The sequence below is a fragment of the Ctenocephalides felis genome, unplaced genomic scaffold (genome assembly GCF_003426905.1).
Source record: "Ctenocephalides felis isolate EL2017-DRISC unplaced genomic scaffold, ASM342690v1 CF-g0.4_SCAFFOLD_00845, whole genome shotgun sequence".
In the NCBI taxonomy this organism is placed as follows: domain Eukaryota; kingdom Metazoa; phylum Arthropoda; class Insecta; order Siphonaptera; family Pulicidae; genus Ctenocephalides; species Ctenocephalides felis.
In genome coordinates, this window is record NW_020536999.1 from 88,797,996 (window position 1) to 88,813,117 (window position 15,122).

At 30.6% G+C, this 15,122-nt stretch overlaps 2 protein-coding genes across 2 annotated transcripts; both read left to right on the forward strand.

The window, feature by feature from the left end:
* Window positions 1-19: 19 nt before the first annotated feature.
* LOC113362895 (zinc finger protein 616-like) lies at window positions 20-1,985 on the forward strand. The gene is made up of 2 exons (XM_026605390.1): window positions 20-1,676; window positions 1,734-1,985. The coding sequence occupies exons 1-2, from the start codon at window positions 20-22 to the stop codon at window positions 1,952-1,954; spliced, it is 1,878 nt and encodes a 625-aa protein (XP_026461175.1). The 3' UTR covers window positions 1,955-1,985.
* Window positions 1,986-4,580: 2,595 nt separating this feature from the next.
* On the forward strand, window positions 4,581-5,884 carry LOC113362896 (zinc finger protein 626-like). The gene has a single exon (XM_026605391.1). It carries the CDS (start codon window positions 4,610-4,612, stop codon window positions 5,882-5,884), a length of 1,275 nt encoding a protein of 424 aa, XP_026461176.1. The 5' UTR covers window positions 4,581-4,609.
* Window positions 5,885-15,122: the final 9,238 nt, after the last annotated feature.

The following is a 15,122-nucleotide window of genomic DNA, read 5'->3' on the forward strand; positions in this document are numbered from 1 at the left end:
AATAAAATATTAATTAAGCATGAATAACACAGTGTCAGATAATAATTCAATAAATGACACTAATTCCTTTATAAAATACAGTCCAAATATGTGTCGAGCTTGTTTATCTGACAAAAATCTTCAATCAATATTTTTAGAGGTTAGAAATACACCAAATTTTAATTCTGAACAAAATCAATGTTTGAAGGAGAATACAATTTTGGAAATGTTTAATTGTTATAAGGCTCTTGAAATATCACAAGACGACCAATATCCCAAGCACATATGTAACGATTGTCTTAAACAGGTAGTCGATGCTTACAAGTTTTGGAATAAATGTAAAGATTCACTTGCGAAGTTGAACATCGGTTTTGATTTGATAGATTTAAAAGATGATTTGCTTAGTTATGATTTTGATGGTGACTCTAATGCCACTACAGTTGATAGTGTACAAAATAATGAATCATATACTTGTACGGTATGTGGAAACTGTTTTGCATCGACACAAAGTCTTTTAGCACATCAACAAATACATGATAGAACGGTTAGTCAGGATGATAGTTGTTCAGAGTCTGATGTTCCTATAATGGATATTATTAAATCCACAAAGGCAGCTTTACGACAAACTGAGAAGCCCAATATAAGTTGTAGTGTGTGTAGAAAGGCATTTAAAACAAAGGCAATGCTCACAAAACACATGAAAGTACATGAATCATCAACAAGCGATGCAGGAAATTTAGATTCTTGTATTGATGATAGTGGTTCAGAGTCTGATGTTCCAATAATGGATATAATCAAATCAATAAAAGCTTCACGACAAACTAACAAGTCTAATTTAAGTTGTAAAAAGTCAATTAGAAATAAGACAATGTTTATAGAACACATAAATGTTCATAAATTATCAACAAGTGGTGCAGAGGCTTCCAAAAGTCTAGATAAGTGCATCAAGTGCAAATACAAGTTTGTAAGTGAGGATGAATTTATTAATCATGTCTGCAAAGCAGATTCTGATGTATACGAGTGTGAAATATGTTTTAAACAATATAAATCTCGTTTTGCATTGAAAGAACACAAAGAAATAACCCATGAAGATAATTCTTTGTTTATTTGTAGTATATGTAAAGCTTCTTTCAAGCTTCAGAAGTCTTTACGCAGACATGAGTTAAAAATCCACAAACTCAAACCAACACACACATGTACAACTTGTGGTGAAAAATTTGATAATAAAATTTTGTTAAGAAAACATTCCCAAACGCATTCAGAACCTCCTACGGAACCTAAGTGTTTCTTGTGCCAAGTATGTGGCTTAAAGTTAAAATGCACCTCCAAAATAAAAGCCCACCTAGAATCCCACTCCGACACCAGGAATTACAATTGTGACAAATGTCCTAAGACTTATAAAACTTACGATGGTTTACAAATACACAAAGCAACACACAACCAAACAAAACAATTCGCTTGTGAAAAATGTGGTAAAGTGTTTTCCAATAACTATTTATTACAATGCCACATTAAAAGACTCCACATAAACGCCAAGCCTTTCAAATGCCATGTATGCTCCAAAAGTTTCAACTCCAACGGTGAGCTTGTCATACACGTCCGAATACACACCGGTGAACGTCCTTTTCCCTGCAAGGAGTGTGAAATGGCTTTTTCAAGCGCTTCCCGGTTAACACTACACATGCTGAAACACACAGGTAACGACACATAAATTTAGGTGCACCAGCACATTGTTTTGAATTGTTTTATTACAGGTGTGAGGAAGTACAAGTGTACGGTTTGTGATAAAGCTTTTAAGTACCCCCAGCATGTCAAAACGCACATGGTGATACACACTGGAGAGTGCCCTTATCGATGCCAAATTTGTCCAAAGGCTTTTAAGTATAGACAGATATTGAAAAACCATATGAAACTACACGAAAGGGAGTCTTTGGGAACTATGGTTCCTATTTTGGGGCAAGAGTTGAGTAATTGAAAATAGAGATGATTTGTGAAAGTGACTTGATCCAAATATCCAATTTAGGTACAAAACTTTTAAAGTACATTATTTTGTACATGTCTAAACTGTTATATACTATTAGATAATATTATTATGCCTTTAAATAAATTAATTTACAGGTTTATGTAAATCGACATCATTTTTTTAGCTTTAGCAATTGATAACTCTTGAAGTAGAAGTTTGTCTTCTTGAAAAATCCCTTTTGCTAATTCTATGTTTTTTGAATCGAATGAGAAAAATTTGGAAAATGTATGTGTGTGTGTGCGGATACAAATTTTCGTTGACGATTTCGGGAACACGGATCAACCGGTTTGAATAATTCAAAAAGCATTCTATTCTTATTGATAAGGAGACGTGCTGATTAGTTTTTGGCAAAGGCAGGTCTATCCGTTTTGAAGATACCTTGAAAATTTGGAAAATGTATGTGTGTGTGTGCGGATACAAATTTTCGTCGACGATTTCGGGAACACGGATTAACCGATTTGAAAAATTATAAAAAAATCGATTCGTATTGATAAGGAGACGTGCAGATTGGGTTTTGGCAAAGGCAGGTCTAGACGTTTTAAAGATACAGGACAAATAGAGCCAATAATGGTAATTCAGTTTTTGAGAGAACGGAGCGTCCGATTTGTAAAATTCAAAAAACATTCAATCTGTTTTGAGAGAATGAAATACCATTTAAATTTTTAGTACGGCAGGTCTATAGATTTTAGAGAAGGGGTGAAAAAAGGTCATTTGGCGGTCAAAAATGATCATTAGACATATGCACATAAAATTATTAGATATTTTATAAAGATTTTAATAATAATGGTTCTGTACCAATGTTTATCTGTTAGACTGCGATGCGGCGCTTACGCGCTTCGATATTTCTTCTCTAAAACATCCATGCAGCAAAATTGCTTTGAAAAAAATTTAAAATTTTCAGAAAAATTCAAAGTGAAGAAATTCCTAGATAAAAAAAATCTATGTTTTCAATAAAGTCTTTTTTTTCAAAAATTTTGAAACTCAAAAATCTTTTTTTTTCAAGTTTTCAAAAATTAGTTTTTTTTTAATTTCAATTTTACAGCAATTGGCTTTAAGGGACGATGCCATGCACCAATAGTTGACCTTTCGTCGACTTTGCTCAAAAACGGCTTGACCGATTTCAAAAATTTGGAAGCTGTTCGATGAAACGCTACAAGGACCGCAAGCCATCTTTTGTAATTAGAATGAAAATGTATTTTTTTTTGTTCAAGTTTAAGCCCAAAATCTTGAATCCATTGTAAAAATTCAAAAGCTGTTCTTTCTTTTGGAAATCCTGCTGATTAGTTTTTGACAAAGATCGGCCAGATTGTTTCTTCGTAATTGTATGTTAAACATTTTGTTTTCGACGATTTTAATGAATCTTTGTATGACGATAGTGAACCCGGTCTTGGTGAAAATATTATAGTACTACGAAAAGTGGTTCAATTATAAAAAATTAATAATTTTTTTATAAGTTGGCAGCGCTTTAATAAAACACACTTCGTGTATGTATAGTATGTAGGGCTTACATAGACCTTATATACAATATAAGGTCTATGAGGGCTTAGAGACATGTTCGTAATGAATAGATGCGTAAAAAAATGGTACAATATTGAATAATCTGGAATAGTTTATAACATTAGAAGTTGTCCTACAGCAGCGGACGAAAAACTTTTTTAATCATGACCCTAAAATATTTTAGTCTAAATTGATATTAAACCCATGGCGAAGAGAGATTACTCCTACCCCCATACGGACTACGTAGCAAATTCAATAAATATCAAATAAATATATATTTTTTACCCCCATAAAATCAATTTTTACCCCATTTGGGGTAATTTATCCCGGTTTCTCAACCCTACTGTAACTCAATAAATTTATAAATCACTCATAAATTAATACATTGATTTCTTATTGATTAAGTCGATTATTTACACATGCATAAAGGGGGCGTCCATTAATCACGTGAGCGAGTTTTTAAGGATTTTTGGACTCCCCCTCCCACTTGATGATACATGGTGATATTCAAAATTACCAACACTCCCCCACCAAACATAACGTGTATTTTTAGTTACGTGTAAAACTGTAAATTTTTGATTTTTTTTTTTGAAAATATTTGATTTTTTTTTAAAAAATCAGTTAAAAATAAATACAAGTGATATCAGTAAGATATATATCTTACTATATCCCTCCCTCCCCCACGTGATATTTCGTGATTTTTTGTCAAACCTCCCATCCCCCTAAAAACCTCACGTGATTAATGGACGCCCCCAAAGGCCAATGGTATTACGTAAGCACTATGGGGGGCGGGGGGGTTATTGATTTGCTTATTTTGAGTAAGAACTTTTGCTTACTTTTGCTGACAAAGGGGTGGGGAGGGGTAAATAATTGTGATAAATCTGCTTACGTAATACTTGAACGATCCCCCACCTACTCTTCTTTTATTTATGGCAAAAATGCCACTTACACCTAGCCTGTTATATATGTATTTTGTTGATAAGCATTAGATGTCCTATCTATATTCAGTTGACAGTTCGTTCTATGGCGTCGCGAGTAAATGTCAATTGACAGGTGACAGCTGTCTTGCATTTACGTTTATTTCATTAAACACAAGCAAATATAATAAATATGAGTAATATATTAACAGAAAATGATAAAACAAACTCAAACTTAATTACCACGGATTCTAATTCATCTCCAATATGTCGGGCTTGTTTAGCTGACAAAAACCTACAAAGTTTATTCATCGAACAAAAACAATTATCAGAAAATGAGAATTTAATTCTAAAAATGTTTGTCTCCTGTACAGCTCTCGAAGTGTCCCCAGACGACGAGTACCCCAAATACATCTGTGATTTGTGTCTTCGAGACTTGTACAAGGCCTACGAGTTTTGGACGAAGTGTCGAAACTCTTTACAAGAATTGGATAAACTCAAAGATAAAATACAAAGTGTTTATATTAAAAACGAAAATGATGACTTGGATGTCAAATCAGAATGTTTTGATACTGATAACTTTGAAACAGAAGTCGAAATCAAGCCTAGAAAACGCTCCAAGAGTAAAAAGACTAAGAAGAGTAAAGTGAAAGCAATAGATCCTGTAAGTTTTTTAAAACAAGAAGCTACTTTTGAAGACAACGAGATAAACTTAAACACCAACATCGATAGTGATTCTACAAACAATACATACAGTTGTACTGTATGCCCCAAAAAATATAAAACTTCCCACGACTTAGACACACACATGAAAAAGCATTCTGCACCTTCAGACAACCCGATCCATCTATGCCAGTTGTGTGGTTCCATCTTATCCTCAAGCCGTACTTTGCTGGAGCACCTCGAATCCCACTCTGATGAAAGAAAGTACGACTGCAAAATCTGTGGCAAGTCTTATAAAACACGTAAAACCCTACACGCACACACACTCATCCACGCAGTGGACAAAAAACACACCTGTGAACACTGCGGTCAAAAATTCAGAGTCAACCATTCTCTACGGTGTCACATTAAACGCTGTCACTCCAACGTACGCCCTTATGTCTGTTCAATATGCTCCAAAGCCTTCAAGTTCTCTTACAAACTCACTGTCCATGTCCGCCAGCACACCGGGGAGAAGCCCTACACTTGCAAAGAGTGCAACAGCGCTTTTGTATGTGGCAGTAGACTGAAGATGCATATGCTGAAACATACGGGTGTCAGGAATTATGCTTGTGCAGTTTGTGATAAGAAGTTTCTGCAGCCCCAACATTTGAAGACTCATATGATTACGCATACAGGGGAGTGTAAACATAAATGTGGGGTTTGCGGGAAGGCTTTTAAGTACTCGCAGATGCTGAAGAGCCATTTGAAAGTACACGAGGGAGAGAAGATAGATGATGGAGAAGTGGGAGTTGTTAAAGAGTAGTTAGTAGAATTTTGTTATATGTATATATTGTGATAATATAGTTAATTTTATTGTAGGAATCAGGTTGTTTGCTTTAATTTGCCAAAGGGGTAGTTTATGAATCGTCAGATACTGAAATTGGAGAAAAGATATAATGTTGATCAAAATCCTGATAATCCTGATTTGAGTTTAAATTAGGTAAGAATCTCGGAATTCGAGATACCCAGCTATAAGTCTGTAAATACTTGAATATTGATACTCTTAAAAGTTGTCTCAAAACCTACATATGGTACGGTGTACGTTTTTTTAAACTTTTAAATGTCAATATACAAATATTTACAAACTTACAGCTGAGTATCTCGAATTCCGAGGTGAACTTACTATAATGACTGGACTATGAATTCATTTTTAAAGTTAAAAAACTGTTTAATAGATTATAACCCTTCCCACTCGGATGCCGCCGCTCCGGCAGCAAAATTCATATAGATCTCGCAAATCGCGAGTGGAAAGGGTTAATCTTCTGGGCACCGTGCTGATTAGTTTTTGGTAAATACCGGGTCTGAACCAGTTATCCCCACAATGGTCCCAAATGGCGGACCCTCTGGGGTTCATGACAATTTTCAGGATAAAAAAAAATTTGGGGTTCATAAAATGAAAATGGGCGGTCCACAATGGTGGATAACAATACACAACGTTAATAATAATAATATATAATAATCAAAGAAATAAATGTTTGCTTATCTTTACGTTTCAGAAGTTTCTGAGCATTTTGGCTCCATTTTGATCCTTTACCTTAGGATAAATGGATGTGTGTGTGTATGTATTGTGTGGATACAATTTTTTATCGACGTTTTCGGGTACACCGCTCAACCGATTTGAGTGATTCAAAAAGCAATCGATTCCTATTGATAGGACGGCGTGATGATTAGTTTTTGGCAAAGGTTGGTCCAGCCGTTTCGAAGATACGGAGCAAAGAGTGCAGAAAATAGAAAGTTTTTGAGAGAACAGACCATCCGATTTGAATGATGCAAAATACGTTCAATTCGTATTGATAGGGAGAAATGGTGATTAGTTTTTGGCAAAAGCAGGTTTAGCCGTTTTGGAGATACGGAGATAAATGTGCAAAAAATGGCAGTTTTTGAGAGAACGAAGCATCCGATCTGAATTATTCAAAAAACTTTCTGTTTCTGTTCTTGAAACAATTGCTTTTCGGAAAAGAATTTTTCTTTTATTTTTTTCAATTATTGTCTTTTGCTTCGTAATTCAAAAATTAATGAATTAATAAAAAACGCGGTAATAATATATTAAAATCTGGAAACAATAAATGTCCTAGTTCAATTTAAATAGAATCAGTTTCAGATTAGTTTAGCACTTGCAAAGACTATTAAGGGACATTCATATGTGGCGTGCTTTGCAGTGGGTAAACTATTCATATGTTTTTTGTTAGCTGTTCCTTGCACTTATGCACTACATTTGTAATCAGTTGATTATTTTTATACTAAACATTTTATACTAGAAATATTTTTTATAGCAGCGTTTGCCGGGTCAACTAGTATATATACACACACATATATATATATATATATATATATATATATATATAAATATACTAGATGACCCGAGTTATATATATATATATATATATATATATATATATATAATTTATATAGTGTGCATATAAATTGCCTCTTTTCTAATTAAGTTCCTACATAGGATTTTGTACAATCATTTAAATTACTCGGGAACTACTTAATGAAATTCTATTTATATAAGAATCTCTCGTATATATATACATACACACATATATATATATATATATATATATATATATATATCGATCCTTTACACACGTGTAGATTTTGACGTAAAAACGTTTTTAATTTTCTAAATTATGAAAGGATTTCTATTTTATTCCTTCATGTCTGTCAGGTTTCATTAACCCTATCAATCATCATGTGCATTTATTTATTATATCTCTTATAACTTTAAAACCATTCGATTAATATGAATGGAGTCTTAGAGGAATTTGTTTAAAATTGAATTATTTATAATATTATCTTACATGATATGTCTTTACATCAATTTTGTATACTTAAAAATTGCCATTGAAAGCAATCGATCTTTATTATTAACTTCTTTGTTGTTGCATTTATTTTGTATATCTCTTGTAACTTTAAAACCATTCGATTAATATGAATGTAGTCTTAGAGGAATTTGTTTAAAATTAATTTATTTATAATATTAATTATAATTGCATTTGAAAGTAATCGATCTTCAAATTAGCTTCTTTGTTGCATTTATTTAGTATATATTTGTAACTTTAAAACCATTCGATTAATATGAATGATGTATAAGATAAGTTCGTTTAAAATAAAATTATCTATACTTTTTCCTAACAACTAAACATCCTACAACAATTCGAATACTCAGAAAACGCGATTGAGGGACCGATTCTGCCGCATAACAGAAACATGTTATGGCAAGGCCATGCTATGAAGAACTTTCCTTACAAAATATTGACAAAAGCCATGTGGTTGTTGCACAGTCAGGCGTATTTCTCAAGTTGTCAGATAGAAAACATAATCTAGAAACCGCACAAATGTCAAAGAAAATGATCTTAGATAACAGAGTTTTTCTGACCCAGGTTCATAACATACGAGTGACGTTGCAGTTTATGTATATTCGACAGTATTCAATATGATTTAGTAGCAGAATGTATGGAAGTTGGAACGAAACATGGCCTTGCCATAACATTTTTTTGTTGTACGGCAGAATCGGTCCCTAAATATTACAACCACACTTAAAGTGTTGCCATATGCATTAACATGCATCACTTTAGTATATCTTGCATAACTTTCAAACCATTCGATTAATTTAAAAGGTGTATTCGAGAGGTTTGTACAAAATTAAAAATTATAAAAGATAGTCTAATATCATGAAGTTCTACAACAACTTGGTATGCTTTAAAATTGCAATCAAAGGTTGCAATGTGATTCTCACTCTATTAAGTGCATTTATGTATTTTATTATTTCTCTTATAGCTCTAAAACCATTCGCTTAATATGAATGATGTATTAGAGAAAATTGTTTGAAATTAAATTATCTACGACTTTTTTATAAAATTAATTTATCTATAACATGAGACTTTCGAGTAACTCGTTATACTTCAGATCGCCTTTGAAATAAAAAAAAATTGTCGAACACAATTATATTTATTTATTTATCTATTAAATATCTCTTGTAACTTTAGAACGATTCGATTAATATAAATGATATAGTAGAGAAATTTGTACAAAACTAAATATTCTATAACATTGTCTAATATTATAATTCTACCCAATAACCACAAACGTTGAAGTAACGTAACACAAAAAGAAACGTCGTTACGAACTTGATGGTTACGTAAATAAAACGTACAAACGTACTTTAATCGGCTTAAACGTAAATGCTTCGTTCATTACGTAGCAGCTACGTCACATGGTTTCGTGAATTTAACATACAAAATGGAGGACACGAAACAGCTGTTGGGCAGAAATGTCACACTTCAATATCTTTCATAACTTTTAAACCATTCGATTGATATGGATGGTGTATTCGAGAAACTTATTCGTTATAGAATGATGTATATATATATACATATATATATATATATATATATATATATATATATATATACATAATACAATTTTATTATTACTTCTTACCTCGTATCTGATGTACTGTTTCCTCCATTCTGGTGTCAATTGAGCATTGAGATGTTCTGCGAATTTCATCTTGCACAAATTTTACTGTTAACGTTTATTCACAATTTAAAATATCTTTTAAACACCAATTTATTCCTCAAAATTCATCACAACACTTCAAATTTAACTCAAAACTAATTTTTGTAATGGTACTGAACTATTTTCAACATTTATAATAGATTATATCATGTAGTTTAAAAGGTTTTTTTAATGGAATCCAACCCCGGATAGGGATAAATAAATAATAATTAAGTAGTTTTTTTCAGAATTAATGTCTAAAGAATTACATATTTATTTGTTATTGTAATATCAATAGTCGTTTTCAATATAGTATTGTCACGTCGAAAATATTGGTACGGAACCTTTTTATATTTTTCCAACTATTTTGTCGTGTGGGGTATCTTTTGCAAGGTCTTTTTGTGTAGAATACAATTCTGTATATATATTTTAATATATAAAAATGGTGCTCGGTATTATGTTAGGTATGCTAAGGCTCCAAAACGGTTGAACCGATTGGCCACTTTTAGTCTTGAAATGTTTGTGCTAATCCAGAGGTTGTGATAAAGGTTGTGATAATTATAAATTACTTTTATAATTTGAAAATTTTTGTAGAAGCGTAATTTAGATGAAACAGTGGATGGTCTCATATGTAAGATCTTATTACTTTATGAAATGATGGTACGGAACCTTTTAGTACTTTTCCAAGTATTTTGTCGTGTGGGGTATCATTTGAAAGCTATTTTTGTGTAGAATGCAACCGTGTACGTAATATTTGCATCTGTCAGCAAAAATGACAAAATCAGTCATTAATATAATTTAAAAAAATATATATTTTTTGTAAAATCAAACTATTATCATTTAATATAGAAGCAAAGTATGGATTCTGAAGAGATCATAAACAATATTTAAGAATTTGAATAATAATAATATAATTTACATGATAAATTATTACTTGTTAATAAGTTCATAGTTAACATGCTGGTACGGAACCTTTTTGTGCTTTTCCAACTAATTTATCATGTGGGGTATCGTTTGAAAGGTAACTTTGAGTAGAATACAACCCTGTACATTATATTTGCATCTGGCAGCAAAAATGTCAAAATCAGTCATTAATATGAATTATAAAAATTTTAATTTTTTGTAAAATCAATCTCTTATCGTATTATGTAGAAGAAAAATTCAGATTTTAAAAGGATTATGAACAATATTTAAGAATTTGAATAATAATAATATAATTAACATGCAAAATTTTTACTTGTTTATAAGTTCACAGTGAATATGTTGGTACGGCACCTTTTTGAACTTTTCCAACTAATTTATTATGTGAGGTATCATTTGAAAGGTAACTTTGAGTAGAATACAACCCTGTGCATAATATTTGCATCTAGCAGCAAAAATGTCAAAATCAGTCATTAATATGATTTAAAAAAATATATATTTTTTGTAAGATCAATCTATCATCGTATTTTGTAAAAGAAAAATTTAGATTCTAAAGAGTTTATGAATAATATTTAAGAATTTGAATAATAGTAATAAAATTTGCATGAGAAATTATTACTTGTTCATAAGTTCATAGTGAATATGTTGGTACGGAACTTTTTAGAACTTTTCCAACAAATTTATCACGTGGGGTGTCGTTTGAAAAGTAACTTTGAGTAGATTCCAACCCTGTACATAATATTTGCATCTGGCAGCAAAAATGTCAAAATCAGTCTTAATATAATTTAAAAAAAAATTATATTTCATGTAAGACTAATCTATTATCATATTATTTGGATTCTAAAGAGATTATGAACAGTATTTAAGAATTTGAATAGTAATAATATAATTTACATGAAAAATTATTACTTGTTCATAAGTTCATAGTGAATATGTTGGTACGGAACCTTTTTTTACTTTTCCAACTAATTTATCATGTGGGGTATCGTTTAAAAGGCAACTTCGAGTAGAATACAATTCTGTATATAATATTTGCATCTGGCAGCGAAAATGGCAAAATCAGTCATTAATATAATTTAAAAGATAATACATTCTTCATAAGATCAAATTATTATCGTATTATGTAGAAGAAAAATTTAGATTTTGAAGAGATTATGAACAATATTTAAGAATTTGAATAATAATTGAATAACATGAAAAATTCTTACTTGTTCTAAAGTTTATAATGAATATGTTGGTACGGAACTTTTTTAAACTTTTCCAATAATTTTGTCATGTGGGGTATCGTTTGAAAGGTAATTTCGAGTAGAATACAACCCTGTACATAATATTTGCATCTGTCAGCAAAAATGTCAAAATATATATTTTTTTAAATTGATATAATTAAAAAAATGTTATATTTTTTGTAAGATCAATCTATTATCTATATTATCGAATTATGGAGAAGAAAAATTTAAATTCTAAAGAGATTATGAATAATATTTAAGAATTTGACCGAAAAACGTGAAAAATTGTTAACATTTGGATTTCACTCTTCACATTAATTTTGCTCGAGAATACTTTTATACTTATATTGATAATAGAAATTTATTGTAAAAATGCGCAGATTCCTCATATACATTTTAAAATTTCTTTTTTAACTTCGACGAGTTGGAGTAATTTTTGGATAATCTTTTCTAAAAATATAATTTATTTTTATTTATTAAATTATTGATTTAAATTATTAATCTTATTCATAGATGTTCTAATTTTAGTTAAGAAAATTTAATTTAATTAAGCGATAAAATTAGTATCCATTGGAAGTTTGTCAATGGAAGTCCCACGTGTGCTCGTGTCCTTATCACTAATTTTAAACTAAGGGTAAAGACACACTTTAGATTTTTGTCGCAAGTTATCAGGGAACTCCAAATTACATTTTATACATAATATTTAAATAAAATATTTTACAAAATATTTAAAATAATCTCTTAATCTTTTTATATAAATATAAATTATTAAATTAATATTTTTTTAATTAATAAAAAAAATAGATTTTTATATAATATTTGATGACGTTTTTTGGCTATATATATATATGAATATATATATATATATATATATATATATACGTATATATTGAATATTAATATATTCAATATTCGATATTTATTGGACCATAAAAGGTCACAAGGTTAATTTTCGTTTTGTACAAGACACAAAGTGATACATCATGTTATATACAAAATTATATATATATATATATATATATATATGTAGTCATATAAAAATATGTATCAATGATTTTTCCGCAATAATTTGTCTATTTTTAGCCACGTTTATTTCTAATGACTAAACTAATCTATAAAAACACGTACAAAAATGTTGAGCATACATCTAAGTCAATTATATATTAAACAATGTAAAAAGAATTAAAAAAATTATTAACAATTTGTAACAACAAAATATGAACAATTTTATAACTTATTCTTCTGTAAGTTTGTACTAGAATAAATGTCCAAAAATTTTGGTAAGGATTCACTTAATGAAATAAGTAAAATATAATAACAATGAATTTAAAAAAATCGTAAAAAAGATTATAATTTTTATTGAATATTATTATTTTTGCAAAACTTATCTATGGGAATATTCTCCAAAACAGTAACTTTTAAATTTCAATACTTAAAAACAAGTTTCAGATATTAAATTTATCAATATTGATAAATTAAATATTCATATGAATATTTCCTTTTTCCAAACTTTTTGATAAAAATACATTTGTCTTATGTATGATTGTATTCTGTTTAAAATTACCTTTCAAACGATACCCCACATGATAAATTAGTTGGAAAAGTTCAAAAAGGTTCCGTATCATCATATTAACTATGAACTTATGAGCATATGAGTGATTAATGCACTGTAGACAAGGTGACAAGTAAAGTAACAATGACAAGATTTGGATTGTGAAGAGAAAAGAAAACTGGTTTGGATTCAGGAAAGACACGAAAAACCACCTGAAGAGTGAAATCCACTTATAATTTTGCAGATATAACATTTTGTTTACTTGTAAAATTTGAACTGATTACTTTCAAAAGTCCTGCAAGAACTGATAGAGGGAATAGAGAAACATGGCTATGATTTGGATTGTGAAGAGAAAAGGAAACTGGATTGGACTCTAAGCAAAGACAAGAAAAACCACCTGAAGGGTGAAAGCCGAATATAATTTTGCAGATATAACATTTTGTTTACTTGTAAAATTTGAACAGTTTATTTGTAAAAGTCCTGCAAAAACTGATAGAGGGAATAGGAAAACATTGGTAAGTTTTAGATTGTGAAGAGAAAAGGAAACTGGATTGCACACTAAGGAAAGACACGGAAAACCACTTGAAGAGTGAAATCCAAAGATAATTTTGCAGATATTAATAATATTTTGTTTACTTGTAAAATTTGAACTTTTTACTTGCAAAAGTCACCATCGGCAATGTGACATATAAAGAAACATTGCCAAGATTGGGATTGTGAAGAGAAAGGAAAACTGGACTGGACTCTAAGGGAAGACAAGAAAAAACACCCGGAGAGTGAAATCCTCTCTATAATTTTGTAGATTTGCAGTTTACTTGTAAAACAACAGTCTTGCAAAATTAATAGAAGAAAATGACTTCACTGTTTGAAAAGAGACTGAGTTGGATAATTAGTGTCTACTGATGAAGATCATAAAAAAATCGCGAAGGATGAAAATATCATCATCAAAGATCAAATAGAAGTTCTAAAACGACTTCAGAATGTAAATGATAGAAAATTTTGACATGATAAGGACAGGGAATTGACAGCAAAAGCACGTGTACAAGTGAGAAAGTCTGAAGAAACTGGGTTGGATATATAAGAGTGTCTTGCAAGGTGCAATACAGGTACGAATACTAATCTGGACAAGAAGAAAGCATACAGGTAGCTAAAAGCATAGGCACATGGCAGAAATTACAGGAGCAAAAGTAAAAGAGTGAAGTTGGTTCTAAATGTGATGTTCTTACATCATGGACTTTCTTTCAGGCAGCAGTACTAATAAGAATAATTTAATAATAATTATTAATAAATAAATATTTTTTATTAATTTGTGATGTAATAGATTATTATCCTAATTACACTTTAATCGAAAATTGACCATTACCACTGTCACAACACAAAATTCAACAACAACAACACCACAGTCTTGCCATAACCTCAAATTTCACAAAGGAAGACTGTCAAAATTAAGTTTTTATCTTAAATATCGAATATTAAGGGGGTCTACGTTTCGATTTTCACGGTCGCCAGCGACAGTGACCTAGGCTCTTTGTTTTCGACGAACGTGACGTTTTTTCACGTCATCGATTGCGCGAAGTGGCGCCGGTGTAGCCCGATCGAGTGCGCGAGGGACACTGGAGGGACAGAAACGGAGAGCGCTTTCCCCGGGCGGGAAAATAATAGATGTATATATATAGGATATATATGTATATATGTATATACCTATAAGGGTTTATAGTCATATGATTTCGTGGACTTTACTCTGATTTCCAACTGCAAACATTTTTTACAGCACATTTTTTGTATAAAAAAGTATCTCA

Excerpts from the sequence above, each read along its gene's own strand:
- LOC113362896 (XM_026605391.1), top strand. The coding sequence starts at position 4,610 with ATGAGTAATATATTAACAGAAAATGATAAAACAAACTCAAACTTAATT.
- LOC113362895 (XM_026605390.1), top strand. The coding sequence starts at position 20 with ATGAATAACACAGTGTCAGATAATAATTCAATAAATGACACTAATTCC. Across the intron at positions 1,677-1,733 it reads ACACATGCTGAAACACACAG|GTGTGAGGAAGTACAAGTGT; the intron begins GTAACGACACAT and ends GTTTTATTACAG.